The sequence below is a fragment of the Amblyomma maculatum genome, chromosome 1, assembly GCF_055883805.1.
Source record: "Amblyomma maculatum isolate TAMU_Amacu chromosome 1, ASM5588380v1, whole genome shotgun sequence".
Taxonomy (NCBI): Eukaryota; Metazoa; Arthropoda; class Arachnida; order Ixodida; family Ixodidae; genus Amblyomma; species Amblyomma maculatum.
Window position 1 is genome coordinate 54,164,954 of NC_139344.1, and position 20,232 is coordinate 54,185,185.

A 20,232-nucleotide genomic window follows, 5' to 3' on the forward strand; every position below is an offset into this window, starting at 1 on the left:
CGCTGTCCCCCCTGCTACTTTCTTGGGTATTTATGTTGTCTGTATACGAACCTTGAGAGTGTTGGCTCCTGCCGAAACGTCGACTACAAATAAACTTGGAAACAGTATGAAGCAATTTTTCACTTTTATATATATATATATATATATATATATATATATATATATATATATATATATATATATATAATGCGCAATACACAAGCGTTTTGTTTTTCATCTCCGAAAAGATGCACCAATGCGGCCATGAATTATTCACGAGAATATTTTTTTCAGTTATAAGATCTTTTGTTTACATCATGTGGAAGTGCCTCTTAAAGCATGACGGCAACATGGCTATGAATACAACCGTTTGATTTCATGTGAAAATCGAAGCCTTGCATGAAAACGGTGTCATCTTCCGCTGCTTGTTTTTTTAAAGGCAATAAATAGATGAGAAATGCGCGCAGCAGTCATGCGCTGCAAAACCGCATACGCTGCTCCTCCACTACTTTCAACCGCTGCCTTGTGCTTCGTGCTGCGCGATGCTGCAAATGTTTGGCCGTTTCCTCCTTCCCTATTTCTTTCCGCACTTTTACTTTCTGAATGGACCATGCTGCCTTCTTTCCATGTTTGTAGACAGCTTTACTCTTTTCCTCACGGCTCCAAGGCCTGCGTAAAGTTAGCTTCTCCTGACTTCTGATAAGTATGGTGGTAAAACCATTTAAAAACACGCAATCCTGGGTAGCACGCGTGCGGCGATGTAATCTTATGAGACGTCGTCGCCGCATCCAGACGTGCTTTACTATAACCAATTTTTACCAAATATAAAAGGGGGAAAATGTATAGTCATCTATGGAAGATAAACTGGGACTTGAGTTTCACTTTACTATGTCCGGGTTTACTATAGCGTGGTTCTACTGTAGTTTCCTCAGGAAATCCAGCATTCTCTAGGCGAAGTTTTTGCAACACCACACTTTGAAGGATGCAATGCTCGAGGTTTAAAAAACTATCATTTGACATGCCAATAGCATTCTGAAAAGGAAGGGGGGGGGGGGGGGCACTTCAAAAATCTAATAGGAATTCAACTAAGGCCACCGACGAGGGCAAGTTAAGGGGCATTTCCGAAGGCATCGAACGTCTTCCGAGAAGAAAAACCACTCAAGATATGTGAGTGACAGCGTTACAGATGCTGCTCAGTACATACGAGTGAGCTATCCGAAGCTACTAGTAGTGATAAGGAGGGTTGATTTGTGGTTCTGTCAAGCAGTCCGTTCGAAAAGATGGAAAAACTGGTAATAAATAAGAATTTCATTTCTCCGACTATGACAAGCCAGAAAGCAAAAAGTCAGGTTTGCGTAAAGAGGTGGGACTGGACAATTTGGGTAAGAAAATTGGCGACAGTAAGGAAATAGCACACAACGTTTTCGTCACCGCAAAAACATAACCGTTATGTACCGCTGAGGACGATTGTAACAGAAAGGGGGTTCATGGCAAGGCGTTATATCTAGATTCTTGTCATATAAATTAAGTCTCCTGAAAGTCAGAGACCATTTTTTGGTTCATAACCGTAATGAGCTAGTAGACTATCTTAAGAACCACGAAGATTTTTAACAGTTCAATTTTGCTTTTTCTATAGACATAAAGGATCTTTTTTTACTCAATGACACAGGGAAAATTGACTGCTTTGCACAACAGCATTGAAAATGGGACCCCACTTGCTCTTCAGAATGCTATTGACATGTCAGCTGATAGCTTTTTACATCTCGCGCTGTTTTATCTTTGGATAACTGTCATAAAGCATGAAAATGCAGAATATGTTTAAAAGGATGGTATATGCATTGATTATTGCATTGCCCCAGCATTAGTGACGTTTTTTTAGCCTATTGCGACGATGGACGGAAGAACACTGACAAAGTTAAACGCATTTTTACATATGCTGACAACAACCGTGTAGTAATTAACATAGAAAAGTCTGACAAAGGGGAAGATATGGTAGGTAATGTCCTTGATGTGTTCAATTCCAGCAGCCAGGGTTTACCTTTCTCAACTGAAATGTCAAGTGATGATAGGCTGCAGTTCCTTGATATATGCACAAAATTTGAAAGGGCACGTGTTTGCTGGTCGCATCAGCCGAGGACAAAAATAAAAATTCTCAACTATCAATTTTTGGCTCTTACCACAAACATTGGATACAAAAAACAGAACCCATGTAACAATCAGGGCTGTTATAAATGTGCTCAACTGTATTTAACGAGTCCAGTGTTCAAAATTTTATCTTCAGTAGGAACAAGAGTTCAGCACCATGAACAAGTTATTAGTGTGGCATGAGCTATGAGCCAAATTCTGCGGCAAAAATTCACAAAGGTTTGAACATTTTGCCAAAACAGTTATTTGTGGAAAACAAGCCCATCTCATGTACAGTCAGTCGGGATCAGCTGTTGGGTCAGGACACCATAGAAAACACTTATTTGTAGATGTCATGAAAAGCTTATGAGCTGGTGCCAACAATGCAAAGAGAAGTCTGGTTTGAGCTCTGCAGCACTGCAGTCACTAATCTCGTCCACTTTTCCAGTTCACTGTAACATGCATCCTTCTGTACCTTCCTGTGAGAATCAGACAAATGATCGCTCATATATACACAGCTGCTTTGTGTCATTTCATACAGCTACAGTTCTCACTGTAATTGGCATACGAACATGACCTACCTTGAATTTTTCTTCAAGGCTTTCTTCACCTGACACTCTGGAATAGCAGGTTAGTGGCACATTATTCTGCAGCCCTCTAAAATTTTGCTTTGCTGTACCTTGCTTACAGCCTTGCAGCAAACTCCAATATTCATAATACATGTCATGGTCCCCGAGTATAATGCAAAAAACTAAAGAAAAATAAAGCCAACATGAGAAGGTGCGAGGCTCTGTGCTGTAGGGCTTCTTTTTTATTTAATCCGTGTGCTTTATTGGCAGTAGATTGTCCGTTATTTCCTAGGAGCTTGCGACGACAAGTGTGCACAGACGGTGACCAGGGGAACCAAGGTGCAGTACAGCTGGGCGCCGGCAGTCCTGCGCCTTTGTCTTCGCACTCACACACACTTGCACGCACACATACCCACATAGCACATCCAGACACACGCTTTTGGAGATAGTTGCCGTCTCTTCTTGGGCGAGATGAACCAGTAAAACACATGGGCACAGAGGCAGAGAACAAGGAGCTATAGTGACGAGACAGTGGCATTGTTACTCCCTGCAGACAGACTGACACATTATGGTGAAATTGGCGTTGAAAATGGGTAAAAAAGGACAATACTCGGCCACACTTCTCAGCACTAGCAACTGGTGGGCTCTTCTCAATGACACTCCTTAAATTTATCTTTGAATTCATTTAAATCTAGAAACCTAAGATTAGTTGCCTGATATTCTTATGCAATCTGACAGTAAGCCCTAGAGATGTCTTTAAAGAAATACACATACACTGAGGGCACTCTTTGTGAGCTTCTGGCATTGGTCATACAAACAATGTTGATGTTACATGAAATTGACTGGTAATGTGCAAGAAGACAGGAGAGAGCAACAAAAATTTTGCAGGTTTCAAATTTTTTTTTTCAGATGTAAAACATCAATGAGAAAGGAATGAAACATCCGCTATTAATTATGTTCAATTGATGGAATGAACTGTAAGCATAGGGGCAGGGAGTTTTCATTAAGAGAGAAACGTCACTGCAGCCATATTACATGAGTGCCTATACAACAGTGATCATGCAAATATTATGCCCCATCACATGCTGCCAGGCTTTAGACACAAGGAAAAAGTGCTTCCAATATAGTTCTTTTAACATCATAAAAAAACACAAGCATGGCAAAACAACTTTTTTTTTTATCACATTAGAATTTACCACTATGGCACTGTAGGGTCGTGAAAGGTTCTTCAGGGAATTTTTCCACTGGCTGTGAAGTCTACGTTGCAAGATGCAAGCTCACTCACGAGTATATCCAGTGTGAAATGCATTTTCCTTTGTTCTAACAGATCTTTCTAACAGATCTTATTTTCTTTGCATGCATACCCACACAGGTGCTCACTGCACTTTGGTTGCAGCATGTGAGATGTCAGGCTGGAAAGGTGACTTTTAAGGGCTGTTTCACACTGCTTGCATTTGTGCATCATTTGAAAGCAAACAATAAAAAGAAGTTGCAAATTTCCACGTGCAAACAGTAAAATCTGTGGCTCCAAGCCATGTATTCTTGTTGACCACTGATTTCATGATACGGCACAAGGTGCAAAAAGACAACTGCAGCCATACTGCCAGTGGTCATTCCTCACAGTCTACGGTAGCAATGACTTCTAGTACCTAAAGCTATCTCAATTGCTTTAACAATGCCCTCAAGTATGTATAATGGCTTAAGCGACTATGCTTAAATGTATCGTTCATGAGAGCCTTTCCAATATTTGCCTAAATTTCAAGAAGGAATATCTTATCACAGTGCACTTGCAGCTTTTTTGCTTCTTTCAGTGCTGTATAGCAAAACAATGTACCAGTGAAAGGAAGTAGCACAAAATGTAACAAACAAAAATTTAAAGATACCTTTTGTGCATTGAAGTCGGTAGGAACTTCAAATAGCTACCTGGTGTCTAAACTGTAAAGTAGTAGTGTGGTCCCTGACACTTTTCATCAGCCAGTGCGAGCATATTATTAAGCGGCTATTAACAAGAAGTAAAAAAATATAAAAAGGGAGAGTGACACCACTGCCTGGAGCACTATGGTGATAAGCATATAATCTAGAAGAGCACAGGAGAAAAATTGGAGGCCTGCAATACTGCCTTGAATTTTCATCTGCCTCATCCATTCACCAAGCTCACAAATCCATAGCTATCTTTAGCCTTGATTTTTTGGGTGAAATATTGCATTTACACTTGTCAGGAAGAGGGGTTGGCTGTGACTTTAAACATACTTTTTTACAAATGCCTTGCACAGTAGTTTGGATAATTAGTTTCATAGTCACATTAGGTTTGCTTGAGAAACTGACAGCCCAAATGGTTGCATTCTCGAAATGCTGCCAAAAGTTGGAGCAATGCAATAAATGACAGCCATAGCTTGTATTGCTTTCATGCACACTACTTTACCTGAACTTCAGTTGTTGTCCTTTTCAGGTGGCACTAGAAACCCTCTTTCAAAAAAATTCATGGCTTCGCTGGGCTAAGCTGCTCAAATTTTAGGATTTGAGGTTACTTCTCCATATTCAGTATATTTTCAGACTTCCACAATCATGTATATAAATAAGGGCTGCTTTGCCAAGTCTGAAATATTGCCATAGTCTTGAGGAAATTCTGTACAGGGGTTGAGCATGATATCACATGGAAGATGAAAAAAAAAAAAAACTACAAATGTGACCTAGAGAACTGTCCAGAGTAAAGCAATTTGATGACAATGAGTAGCTCAACCCTTACCATGCTTCTACACAGACATAGGTACAGTAGAACAACAAGACAAGTAGATTACTGGGAAAGATAGATTCAATTTAGTATTTTGTCTTGATGAAATCTATATAAAGTATTCCATCAAGAAGCATTCCGAGCTAGACATGCATGGCAGCGCACACAACTCCATTGCAGAAAGAAAAAAAAAGTAAGAAGTTCTTGCGGCACTAGTTGCATTTGACGTAGTGTACCAGTAACACAAAAGCATGGTGTGTCTATAAGTACGTGTACATCGAAAATCCACTAAAATATTACAGCCTGTGCAGTGTATTTATATGACGCATTGCGTCCTCTTCTGGAGTGCTTCACGTAGGCATTATTATACTTTGGTTGGTCATATGTACAAAGGAAGGTAGCAGTCCAACGTGCCCAGTTGAGCGCGGAAGGGGGAAGTCTCATGGCACAAATGGAAAAGCGGCAAGGGGCGTCACTTTGGCAGACTGCCACCAGGTCGCCTAAGGTTTAGCGCAGGCATAGCACTTGATTTCAAGAAGGTGAGGAATTTCTCTTTTTTTTTTGTATTCTTTTCCTAGCTCACATCCGGAAGCTCAACCAAAGTAGCGCAGCATATTCACACTTGCCTCTCTTCTGCATACAATGCATTTCGGCATAACACAGCCCAGCGGTATGCAAGGGAGGAACACGCAGCTGTAAAGCTGTAACAGGTGGTGAAACATGCTCTGCGGGCACTCAAGCTTGTCTGCGTTTTGCTCCTACACTACTGGAGTCCACAGACGTGGTTGCCTCTTCTAGGCACACATTTCAAAGGTCCAAAAAGTGCGGGTGACGAGATCTTCCATGCTGACGACAGTTCATGCTCAGAGCCTGCTGTGCACTTTCTGTTCCTGCATTCGTGTGAGACTGATTTGCTCACCGTGTTTGTCAACAAGAGCACAGTGGCGATGTCACAGCATCACGATGACGATGATGCTCACGCGCAAAGACACGATGTTCTCGGGGCAGTCGAAGATATTTGGGTCATCGGAGAAGGGGTTCTTGGAATAATGAAGGGCCCACTGGTGCTGTCACGTGATGGAAGTGCCAGCGGCGCGCGACGGGGCGAGGCCAGATGAGCGCCGAGCTGCTCACGACTCTGGAGTATATCCAAGGTTCTTCCTCTGGAGGAACAGATGGATCTCCCTAAAGTTTGGCCTCTCTGAGTCGTTGCGCTGCCAGCACTCGCGCATCAGGTCATAGATTTCGCGCGGGCAGTTTGGTGGCTGGGGCAGGTGCGTCTGCAGGCCATCATTGTGATAGAAGTGGCTTACGTTCTCGATAACCTGCTCATCGCTTAGTGATGCAAATGGCTGTTGGCGTGCAAATGTCAGAATCTCCCAGAGGGTCACAGCGAATGCCCAAACATCGCTTTTGGTCGTGAAAGTCCCCTGTGAATGAACCGAAGAACACAAAGTCAGCTGTGTGTACCAAGAGGCAATGGCTCATAAAACTGTAGCCTTGTTATAGCCATTAGCATTATGCCGTGTATAATCATTTAGTTCTATATTCATATTGAAAAAGTTGCTTGTTTTAGTTTAGTGCAAAATTACACTGTTTTTCTCACACGGCCAAATAGCTCAGTTATTACTACATTGTGAATAGAAGGACCAAGTGGACAGATAGCAAAGGATAACACAAGAAAAAACGCACATATCAAAGCTGAGCTTACAATCCAGTACACAGTGCATTAAGTATTTGAAAACACTGTTATTTCCTATCACCATACACAAGAGCAGTCTCACCACCTCAAGGCATGCAGCTCTTTGTTTACTGACACCTTATCATTTATATCATGCAGTTTGTTGCAGGATGGCAGCATACAGGCTGATGCATGGAATGAAATACCATGCAATAGTCGCCATCATAGTGACACACCACAGCAACTTGGGAATTAAAACCTTTCTGAATGTAACAAAGTCTTTTGTTTACAAGATGTGCAAGGAACTGATGTGCTCCGGTGGTGGTGACATGGTATTGTGCATGATGCCAAAAAAGGAAAAAGCACAGCTAGCAGCCTTATGTTGCCAGAACATTTGATTTCCTCCAATGGCTGCAAGTCATTGTGAGTTATGATCCAGAAAAACAATGAGGGCCATGGCAAAGTAGCCCCAAGCCACAGAGTCAGCTGTCAGGCTTACTGTGCACGAGTCATAATGGTGGGGGGGGGGGGCAATTCATGTCCGATAAATATAGGAAGAATCGTCTGCTCTGGTCCAAGCACTTATTAAGCAAGCTGAAGTCTGGGGATCCTGGACTGCTCTAGCTTTTTCATATGACAAGAATATTGACCAATACCAAAGAATTAACTACCGTAATGATAGGTGGCTTTGTGCAAGTTCTGATGAAATGCCTGTAGTGACGCACACAAAATTCCAGTCGTCTGTAATGGTGTTAGCTGTCATCAGAATGAAGGTGATGTCATGTCATCACACTTTATTGCAAAAAGACTCTGTATTAATGCTGCTGCGTACATGGAGGTGCTTGCCACCATTGCTAAGCCCTAAATAGAGACTATATTGACAGGAAGATCTTATGTCTTTCCTCTGACTCAGCTCCAGCCCACATCACCTGCATTAGCCAGTAATGGCTGGCCAAGAACTTCAATGACCATGTCACTCCAAACTTGTAGCCTCCTATTCCCCACATTTAAATCCACTCAACTACTGCGCCTGGAGTGAGGGAAATCAACAAACAGTCCCACAACAAGAAAAACTCTAGACTCTCTGAAGGATTCTATTGCTGGTGCGACAGCCAACATCGCTAAGGACTACTGCTGACCATGCAGTCATTTCCAATATCGAACAGAATTGATCATTCCTGGAGTTCACAGACTCATAAAGTGTTTCGGGAAGCAAACAGTAACAGAAGCAGTTCCCAAAGTTTGGTGGAAATAGTCTTATTTCTTCTGAAGATATGCTTCTCCATCTGAGGTCAGCATTGTTCTCAAATACTTAGCGCACCTAGTACGTGAGCATGTAAGCATTCATAAGGAAAAATTTTCAAGCTTGTAGAGTGCGGTCAAATTAAATCAGGCGTAAGACCAATGATGTGTGACAGGCAGTGGGCAGCAGTGTATGCGTGTGTGTTCCTTCTTGTCGTGTCCTGTATCATCATTCTGCTAGATGCTTATGCTTTATGGTTCTTGAGATTTAACGTTCCGAAGCAAATTAGGCTTTCATAGTAAAAACAGCATGGGAAAATGAGACGAACGAAAAAAGACACAACACATCGTTCATCTCATTTTCCTGAGCTGTTTTTATGATGAATCAGTACCAACTCGCCCAAATCACAACCTTAATCAAATTAAGCTATGAGCCACATCACAATAGAGGGCTATGGATAATTTCAGCCATCTGGGATTCCTTAACATGCACTGACATCACACAGGATGCAGACGTGTACTAGTTCCTTCCATCTGTTAAACTACAATGCAGGCAAGGACTTATTTTTTTTTAATTTAGGGTATCCCCAAACTACCAAAAGTCTGTAAGCTGTGACTATGACTTAAATGGCCCAGCAATTCATGCTATTTTTATCACATTACAAAAGAAATATTGTAATGAGTGGGCTCTATACCCTTGCCTTTTTCCTGTAATATTTGGCGGGGCACAATTCTTGCTGCATTTTTACAGTGCTGATGCACTCATGCAAGAAACTGATCCTTTTTTTCTTGAAAAAGCACGATTAGTGAAGGTGAAGAGAGCAGAACAGATAATGCTTTACAAGCAAAAATTTATGTGTGCTTAGGTGCAGGTGTGTGTTCAAAGATCCTGCCCTTTAAAAGCTTGAAAATGCTTGATCAGGTAAAACTCCTTCTGCTGTAAAATATTTTACGCAAACACGTTCATGCTGTTTGCGTCAAATTGCTTCTGCTAGAATGCACATCTGCTGTGGCAAAGGAAGGTGATGCAACAAGCATAAGTCATCAATAAAATTGCTGCATCATTATAGAATACGACAAGCTGTCAGTGAAATTGGTATTGCACAACTTTTCTGCAATGGTGCATAGCAAGGCAAAGACAAAACGCAGAAAAGTATGACTACAGACGAGTGCTGCTTATAGAGCTGTGAACCAACAAGTAATCACTTCCACAGGTATGATCTTGTTAGTATGCATGGTACATATCTTGAGGAAGCCTTTTGGCAAACATTGTTAGCATTATGTAGAGTGCTGAATGTGCATTTTGGACAGAATTAACATTCCCTAAAGACAATGCGATGAAAATATATCAACTCAACCCAAACCAGCATTCAATTTTAAGCATTCTAACCCTGTCTTATGATGAAGAACACAAGTACACACCATGAGTACACTTTCCCAGGCCATCCATCTGATAGGCAGCATAGCACGACCTTCAATCCGGTAGTAGTCACAGGCATACAGCTGTCGACTCATGCCAAAGTCGGCTATCTTAATGGTGAACGAGTTGCCGACGAGGCAGTTGCGTGTCGCCAGATCTCTGTGCACAAAGTTGAGGGACTCCAGGTACTTCATTCCTGATGCTATCTGTGTTGCCATGTAGATCAAGCTTCCGTAGCTGTTGGAATGAAACATGCAAAAAAGCCTCTTGAGTTATACTGTATTTTTTCCCTTTGAACGTGAGCATGGGGGTCCATTATAGAATATTGTGAATGTTACTACTGGTGCATTATAATTCAATTGTTTTTGTAGGCAAGCAAAAAAAAGCATAACAGCAATCAAAGTATCACAGGCTCAAAGAAGACAGATGATTAACACCTGCTGAATTTTACATGGCTGCACAGTTTACTATGCTGGTTAAATTTACAGAGAATTAAATGACTGACAACTGTTATTCTGCTGCATGCTTCCCCATACTAATATACAAAACGAATATTTTGGAAATTAATTGCGGGGAGCATGGAGCAGAATAACAGGTGACATTCAATGCACAGCCATACCAAAACTAGTAGGTGTTAATCATCTCTGCTTGAAGCCAATGATCATGGGAAACGCCTTCATTTCAGATACGCCAGGACCTAAATAAACATGTACACTGAAATTACATGCCAATCGTGCTTAGAGATAATTGCGATTACACTCATCAAATAATGCCATAAGTGTTCATGAGTTAGAATAACAGGGCAATGCATGATGGCTGAATGCAAGCTGGAGGTGCATGGCTGCAATAGTAGCAGATGAACTAAGAGGCAGTGGTAATGACTCGCATACTTGCCCGTCATCGGTGTCACAATGGCTGAGCTGATCAACCACATTCTACAGTTAAATCTCGTCACAAGAGACACTGTTACAAGAGACACTCGGTTATAAGAGACATTTGAAAATGGTTTGGTTGGTTTTCCTATGTCTGCCATGTTAACAAAATTGCATACAAGAGACACTCAGTTACTAAGGACAACTTTTTCAGGTCCCTATTTACAAGAGACACCAACCAGATGTGCTCATGCAATGCATCTGAAACGTACCAACTCATACATGATGCACTTCAGATTCCCTTAGCTAAATTCTGTTGCATATCAGTGCCCTTTTTATTACTGTATGTATGTCAGGAACTGAGGAGTGCTTCCCCATGATTGGAAAGTCAAAACGGCATCGCATTACTGTTACCTACGAAGCAAATTAAAATGCATGAATGACATCCAGCATTTTTAACTCCTCACTGTTAAAATTCGATCGCAAGATGAAAGCTCAGAATCCTGATGTCTTTCTCTTCTGGTTCATCTGAGGGTGGCGAGCCTGTAAGTATCTGAGAGTGACGAGCATGTAAGAGTGCCTCAAAGGTATTAGATCAACAGGAAGGCTTACAAAGTGAAGTGCTTTACCTCCAGAATTTGGGAAGGAATACACTCTGCCCTCACAAAAATACATACTAGTAGGAATAACTTCTTTAAGCTTTCCTGAACAGCTTCCTGTTAATGCATGTGAATGCATTTATATACTGATGTGCAGTAAACTGATCAATACAGTGATTTTAAAATTTTGGGTTACAAGAGACCGTGCTTATAAGAGACATGTTTTTCGGGTTCCTTGAGTGTCTTTTGTAACGAGGTTTTACTGTATTTAGACTTGAAATAAGAATGCAGGAAGCTGACGTGCATATTTTGAAATGGTCCTGAGCACGAAAGTGTCATCCTTGCACGACTGTAACCCTTTCTCAGAGATGTAGTAGCATCTAGTTAAGGTTATGGGCAAGATAATTTGCCTGGCATGTTAAGCTGAAAATGATAAGACAATGCACCCACGGTGGTAAATAAAGAACGCTAAACAACAATAAAGAGCACAATAAAAACATTCCTCTATGCCTCCCTGGGCATCAGAGACTGTTGGCTCCTTCCTAAGAACACATCATAACGAGCCCCTTAACTCTTCTATTCATATCTGCTCATATCATAGTGACAAACTATGATAAGAGTTCTACGTGAGACTTCCGGTAAAACCAAACATCCCATATTTTGCACTATGGATGGGTGCTACACTGGTGAATGCTCTCAATGATAGCCTGCACGTAACGTGACTATCTTTGACAGTAGTAGAAGTTGAGATAGCCACCGCCGCAGCTCAGCTGGCCGACCAGAAAATGTGACATGTGAAAGTGATGGGTTACTTTGGTCCTCAACTTTCTTCTAAACTATCTCGTATCTGAGGGAATTCCCAAATTAATGTTCTCTCATTAAGAAAAGCCTTAATAAAAACAGTATAAAAAGTAACATTTCCCAAATGTCTTCTGTGGCCTCAAAGGGTGTTGATTTGTTTCTAAAAGCATCCCTTAATAAGCCTCTCAACCCTCCTATTCATGTTTTCTCCCTACAGAAACACACAAAATAGATCATTTCAGAAATATGTGTTGAGGTAGCCACATTAGTTCTTAAAGCCAGCTCGAACTGCTGCTTGTTTTCATTACACTAGTCCATGGCATGTACCTTCTTTTTAATATGAGCTAGCATAATAAAGGCAGGAACCTCACACAGATGTCTGAGCACACATTTTACAAAGATAACACAATGTGACCAGATGCTAAGAACAGATGTATTGATGTGATGTGCTGGAAGCAAGTAGGGTTCAGAAGGCAGCTACGTCACCTTTGGAGCATTCAGTGATATTCAAGGATTCAAATTTATATAGGCTGCACCTAAAGCATGTCACGTTTTCTTGCACTACCTTTCTAAATGAAGATTAAATCAACGACTAAAGTTTCAGCCTCTTTTCATAGCTTGGTAATGATGCCAAGGACAGTACAGTTTCAAACTTCCACTGCCTTCACACACACACCATGGTACATCATCAGATGCCACTGAACAATGCTTTGTGAGCTTTACTTTTGGTGGCATTGTTTTTTTTTCCTTCACATCAAGCGTCTCAGTGTCATATAAGAATTGGTACAATATATGCCATGTATAGAAGTGGTACCATGCACTCTCTAATTGGCACTGCGCAGTTAAAGGAAACCTGAAAGCTGGTAGAAATTTAATCGGTGATTATGGCTCATCTGAAAAGCTAGACCAAGATTTCATATGCTTTGCCTGTTAGTTTCACACAACCATCCCACTAAAGCTCATCAAATTCTAAAACCTCTTCGGTTTCCTTTTAGTGCGTTCATGAGCGACGAATTTTTAAACTACTTTCACTTGCAAGTACCAGGCCCAGAGATGCACCTTGAAAAATATTTCTGTATTATTTGTGGACATACCTTTTTCATGAACAGCAAAACAACCACTTGCAAGAATATGAAATTACACTCAAGTGTAGATGCCTAATTGTCAAACATTTATTTTAAGTATAAAAGCAACACTCTAGCTGCAAAGCATGCCGTGACAAAAGGCTCCAGATAAATTCTGACCTCCTGGTATCCTCTGCTATGCATGAATATGTCAATACACAACTGTTTTTCACTTCATCAAAATGCCACAACTGGGGCCATGAAAATGCATTTTTATTTTTTTCTAAACTTTTTCCAAATATTACAACTGCACATTATATCAGTCTCTCCAAGCAGCGGGATCATGAAACTGAGGGAAGACACCGAGACTTGCATACCTGAGCACATTGTTGGCGATCGGCGGTGCAAAGGTATCAGGCAGATGATGCTGCAGGAACTGATGAAGGTCTCCATTCTCCATATACTCGACCACCATGGTGAGCGGCTCATCTCGCGTGCACACGCCTAACACGTGCACTATGTTAGGGTCACGAAGCCTTGACAGTATCTTCACCTCCTTGAGGAAGTCAGCCCGGGCATGCTCTGTGGCATTCTTGCGCAGCGTCTTGACCGCGACAAGAGTTTTAGTGCCGAAGCTGACCGGCACGTCCACAAGTTCGGGGATGCCCTCCGCCTCGCACAAGTGCACCTGCAAGCATGCCTTTCCAAGTTATTCGAGCAGCCACTCATTCTGAACGCCACGTCAACAGCTAGTACGCAGCAAGCTTTTACTGATCATTGAAGAACTCAAGTGGTGATTACATATAAGGTGGATGACAAGAGTGCTAACCGGTCCACTTCACCCAGATGTGAGCAATGTAAAGAAATGAAAGTATTGCAAACTCGACAAACATTGACAGCTATTTTTGTCAGGAGCCTAACCGCAAGTTCTACTCTCCACACAAGCCACCGCAGTGCCATATGCTTGTACCAAGAGAAGGGGCAAATGGTTGAACTGATTCAGTGCACTCATTTTTAATTTCGTTGGCACATCTCAATTCTGAGCAAAGAGCATGAAAAGGCCACTGAAGAGGAGTCAAAACTTGAACTTATAACGGTTTTAGTTTGGTTTGATTTACGGGGCTTAACGTCCCAAAGTGACTAAGGCTATGAGAGACGATAAGTGACGTAGTGACGTAGTGGAGGGCTCCGGAAATTTCAATCACCTGGGTTTCTTTGACATGCATTGACAACGCACAGCACACGGGCATCTAGCTTTTCACCTCCATCGAAACTCTGCTACCGCGGCCAGGATTCGATCTCGTATCCTTGGGCACAGCACTATACACAGCACAGCATACCTAGTTCACGTGATTTACACAGCTCAGCGCTATTAACAGCATAAATCACGTGAACTAGATATGACATTCATTTTAAACCAGCCAAAAGACAAGACACAGAGAATAGAAGCTAAGAAGACGAGGCTGGACTAACTGAAGGAAATAACACAACGAAGATTCACACTCAGAAGTGTGCGAACAATACCCAAACCAGTGAAAGGGCAGAAACAATTCAAAGTCATGGTCTTACTGCCGATTTATCTAAAAGAGCGAATTCCTTACTATGAAGGTTAACCGACGGCTTAGCCACACACGTGTCTTTAGCCTTAGCGATGTAAAAAGCCTCAACTATCTCCCGACAAATTTGCTTTTAATTCTTTTAATTTTCGTAAACTATAGAAGTGTTGCTGAAATCAGGCATGCAAAGCGACAGGTCGTCTTCCGATTTACATTCCCAAAATTGCACATGTAATGCCAGATTAGAATTCGCCTTCCCTCCTAGAGAGTTGGAGTGCTCCATCAGGTGCACATTAAGGCATCTGCCTGTGTGCCTGCAGTAGTATCGACCACAAGGCAGCAGAATGCAATAAACCACATTCTTTCCCTTGTCTTATGTGACAATTTGCACTGAAAACGATTGTCAGATATACTGTCGAGCCTTCTTTTAATGCTGGCACATAAGCCTGCTGTCTTGCTTTAGCTGTGAAGACAACAGCAACGTCATACTTCGCCGCAAGTTTCTTTAATCGGTGCGAAACACCGTGGAGATAAGGTATGACAGTCACCTTTGACCTCACAACTCACGCAAACAGGATGGGCATGTGTGTCCGTGTATGCTGAGCTAACCTTCTAGATTAATGTTATGCAATATTCACGAAGGAAATTTGGCACCGCCGTTTACATAAAGTCTAGCATAAAAGTAAACAAAGGGGGTCCATCAGACTTTCAACCCACCTCTCCAAACTGTCCCTCGCCAAGCTTCTCGATGAAACGGATTCTGTGACGGGGTACTTCCCGCACGGGTGGTAACGTTGAGCCTCCAGAATTCTCGTCGGCAGATGACAGATCCAGCGTCGGCACGGAGTACACAGTGTTTCCGCTCACACCCTGCAATTACACAGTGCCATTTTTACTGCTTTATAAATGAGATTAAGCATGAAATAAGCCTTCTGACAAGTTTTTGCTCAAAAGGTACATTTCTTGATAAGCGCACACAGATTATATTGGCCTGACGGGGCACCAATAAATGCAGCACTGCAAGTTTGTGATTGCAGCTTTCATGCTCACGTCAAGTGCACTCTGATAACATAGCCCCAAGAGCAATGGATGAGGTGAGCATTTTGCGCTAATTATTTGCACATTTTGAATTGCAATGAGCCAGCCCTTGGGTTCCCACGTTATTCATTTTTTAATGCCAGGAGCTTGACATTTTACTGCAAGGGATATATCGATTGGCATGCCGGCTCGTAATTCACGTGTGGGACGCCGTCTATTCTTCACCCAGTCTTCTCGTTTTTTCCTAAAAAGTTTCTATTCTTTAAATGCACCTGTTTTTTCTCCGTAACTACATCTTTCACTTCTCTCTCTCTTTCCGCCCCCCCCCCCCCCCCTTCCCGAAATCTAACTGAACGCATCAAATCAGCAAACTTCTGACCCTGTAAAGGGTGCACCACCACATACATAGTATGCATGTGGGAAAGCCATAAAGGCGAACACCACCGGTTGAATCCTGTGAAATGAAACTAGCACGATATAACAAACGATATATATATATATATATATATATATATATATATATATATATATATATATATATATATATATATATATATATATATATATACACACGCACACACACACTGAAAGGGGGTTTATTGGGGGTTATTCGAAGGACGGGAGACGGCGACCGGTGAGACAAGATGATCCTAGAGCGAAGCACAATCTCGTCCGAACAAGACAGTCCGAGCTCTCAGTGCGCGCGCCAGCTGATCGGCGTCTTCATCGTCGTTAGAGTCGGCGGTGTATCATCTTCTTCCTTACAATTTATTTATTTACTCACTTGTTTATTTATTTATTCCAGGGGTACTTTCAGCCTGCCTTAGGGCATACATGTAGGAGAAGATGCACAGCAGAAAAAAAGAGTTGCAACACGCGAATCATGGAGACAATCGGACATAGCCTACTTGCGTGCGCAGATGGCCTGATACAATAGGACGGTCAAACAAATATTGTTTAGGTCGAATAATCAGAACAACCTCTTGAAAGTCCCGCGCAATGGTATGGCACTGTTGCTTGCGGATATCGAATTCAACCGCGCGTAGACGAGTCAGATGCGCGGCTTTACGCCGCGCGGTTGGCGCTATGAAATAGCGTGAACTATGAACGCGTGGTTTGCGTGAGCGGCGTCTTAGGTCTCGAACTCCTTTTCTGCATGCCACTATCCTGTCAAGCGGCGAAGCCAACCTAATGACAGACTAGCGGCGGCCCTCGCCTGAAGTGCTTTGTTCTCGAAGGCAGGAATTTCCCTTCACCCCCCCCCCCCCCCCGTATTTCTGAAAGTACCCCGTCAATTGGTAAGACTTTTTTTTTTTTATTCCCGGGCCAAAGACGCCTACTGCTTCTCCTCGACGTCCAATAACCCCCCCCCCCCCCCCCCCGCCCCCCTCACTCACCCCGCCCTCAACTCGGTTTCCGGAGAAAATTACTGATCAAAGCAGTTGCGAAAACCAATAAACCTTAATTTTAACGAGATTAGTCTATTTATATTGTACTGGTAATAGGACTATACATCTTATGATAGTGGCTAGTTCCAAAGCAGCGTCCGCTGCAGCTTTGACGTGAAGCAAGTTATGTCTAACAACGCCTAGCGGCGGGTCATTGCAAGGAGCGTGTCTCTATCGTGGATGTAGTGCTATTAAGTTACAGATGAGCTCATATTCCACTTTTTATGTGTTGAATTATCTGTACATCGAAACATGCATCGAGTTCGATACATTGGGGTTCGACTGTACTGTATAGAAGTTAGTGCAAATACTTTGGCAAATGCATAGAAGAGATAAAAACAAGGATTGACTGTATGCACCTCATTTATGCCTTGGTGTGTGTATTCGCGCAAACTTCTTTTATATTATGCAGAAACAACTAGCCCGACAACACGTCATTTCGGACTGTACTGCGTAAAAAGGAAAACCAAATGATATTACAAGCAAGGTTTTTTTATTGTGAACTTGTTTTTTAGTTTCTTCTAACAATAAGGTATCGAGTACTGAATACAATCTCCCTTTTAATAAGGATAAGGCAGCCGTGGCCCCCTGCTATATCCCAAGATCACGCATATCATTATTTGCAGAAAACTTCCTGCACATTGCTGAGAGCATCTTTCTTTTGGCATGCTCATACAATATATACATGCGGATGTATGAGTGAAATGCAAAGCTTGACATTTGCTTGGCGCTACGTTCTTGGCTTACCTGCTACATTCCCTATCTCACGTCTACAAAATCACGGAGAATTCGCATGATAAATTTATACCATCAGTGCCTCAATCGGGAATAATTCAGTGAGAGCTCCCTTACAAATCATGACTTGCTTTGCAGAGTTCAGGTGGCGCTGTTGTACACAAACTAGACTAAACGTACATTCGACCTCCCGCGTGCTTTTCTGTACAAAGGTTCCCTAAAAAGGCCCGAAAGTTAACTTTTGCACATCCTACATGCTTTCGAATAAAGGTCCAATGTTATCTATAAAGTAATTACTCCCTTATTATGAATCTACTCCACCCTGGGGGTTTCCCCTAAATATTTGACCAACCCTAAACAAACAGACATGAGCACAACCAAATCGCTGTTTGAAACACTACCCTGGTATCGATGATAGCAGGCGTAGATGCTTACCTGTATGTTTGGCAAGCTGACGACGACGTCCGTGGCGGCGTAATATTGTTCGGCCGCTGGCGGCGGCGGCGGTTTCGACTGGGGAAACGGCGACGACTTGTGCGAACTCAGAACAGGGCTTTTGTTCATGTCAGGCACGGCGTACTCGCGGGACGTCGTTGACTCTGAAAGAAGGCAGCGTTCATCTACATTGCTTCGACTAACCCCAGTACGCGGAAGAGGTTGGTAGTATTCCTGAAGTAGACAAACAAAAGATTGTTTGGGCGCGCACCAATACTGCGATGCAGGCACATATTCAAGGGGAGGCCCGAGGAGGAGCGCGCATCGCCAAATCAAGATCTCGGTTTGCGACGAACCCCCCTTCCTCCCCAGCCCGACACAAGAAGTTAGCTTGGGCTCCTCCCGCAAAAAATTCTCATTATGCGTCTGCCACGAAGCAAAGAAGTCCCTCTACTCTTATCATCCTTTTCACAACTGAATACTAGGCATGTATCGGCATGCGAACTGCTAAAAAGGTTTGTAATTGTTAGCACAATAATTATCTCCGAGGGCTCTCGCGGATGATATGAAACTAGAAGGAAGCATAGTGCCCCGGCCTGCCGCATATCACAGGAAATAGTTACAACGTTATTAACTTTTAAGGTAGGCGGTAAGGTTAGCGTCTCCTTGTTTGAATAAGCAGAGTAGAATAACTGACAAATGCCAACTGGTAAAAAAAAAAAAAAATTAATATGTGCATTGTATTCCCTGTCGTAACTTTAGCGGGACAGTACATTTATTTTTTTTTCGGAATATTACACATTAAGAGCTAATCATGTGTTAGGCATGTTGTAGAGCTTCCAGCTAGAAAAAAAAAAAGGAAAGAAAAAAAAACGCTAAAAAACGCGTTTATTTTATTTTTTTTCTCTCACATTTTCAAATGATCTGGAAAGCATACCACACCAGTTTCCACTTCACAGGTGCGCATTCTCTCTCTATCTCTCCCCTCCCCCCCCCAGTCCCCCGTTGTTGTTTTTTTTTTCTTTTAAAGGAAACGAGACCATCGCGAAAAACGACGGTTGACAGTGAGGCAAATTTGATGCGCGAGTATTTATGACTCATTGAGAGAGCCGTGTTTCAAACCATGCCACACTGGAAACAGAAATTATTCTGGACGATTTTTTTTCCCCGCCCCACAAGGCCAGAGGTTTTACTACAACTGCAGGAACAATTCATTAACACGAGGTTGTCTTAAAACGCAAACCACGTCATCAACGTATTTTATTAGCAGTGAATTTCTCACCATTGCTATAGGTTCCAGGGTAGATGGGCTTAAAATCTTGAGGTTCGTGGTACAGCAGCTTGTCTGGGTCTGGATCTTCAAGGGCAACCTGGCCATAAAGATTCCCATTAGCTTCCCGTGCCACGTACTGGGGGGAATAGGCTAACGCAAGGTCCTGCAAAGACACCCGCAGCATGCATTCGAATCAGCAAGGTCGCTGGGTGATCACGAAGCAGCAGTCCACAGTTTCTTCACAGGATTCACCGCCATTAAAAAAAAAAAAAAAAAAAAACAGCAGCGGGCTAAAATTTCCAACAGCGAAACCTTTGAAGAGGATTGAGTGGGCCTCAATATCAGCAGGCAGTCGTTATATCATCCCAATACTGCGGCAAATGCCTCTTGCTGAATGTGAATAAGAAACAATGATAACACGCGTCCGTCATGACGGACATGATTTTTACACGCCAACGCAAGACTGCAGGCTATTATTCAAGTCGTCGTTAAGGGCTTTGGACTGACTGACTTACATCACCGGCGTTTACCGTGCACAAAAATAAGATTGCAAAAACGCCCGGAGCATGCCAGCTATAAGCAGGTCACACTTTACTGCGAATGTCTTACACCTAACATCAGACCGCATGAGAATAGCGAAATAAAACAAACTATTGTTGTCGACA

General features: G+C 42.4%; 1 protein-coding gene across 1 annotated transcript in view; it reads right to left on the reverse strand.

Annotated features, from left to right (window-relative positions):
* Window positions 1-2,899: 2,899 nt before the first annotated feature.
* LOC146202399 (discoidin domain-containing receptor 2-like) overlaps window positions 2,900-20,232 on the reverse strand; it is a 187,477-nt gene continuing 170,144 nt past the window's right edge. Inside the window, 6 exon segments of the mRNA XM_084588148.1 lie at window positions 2,900-6,833; window positions 9,749-9,983; window positions 13,460-13,770; window positions 15,356-15,508; window positions 18,295-18,458; window positions 19,577-19,730. Of these exon segments, the coding sequence (XP_084444274.1) occupies window positions 6,534-6,833; window positions 9,749-9,983; window positions 13,460-13,770; window positions 15,356-15,508; window positions 18,295-18,458; window positions 19,577-19,730 (1,317 nt within the window). The 3' untranslated portion in view covers window positions 2,900-6,533.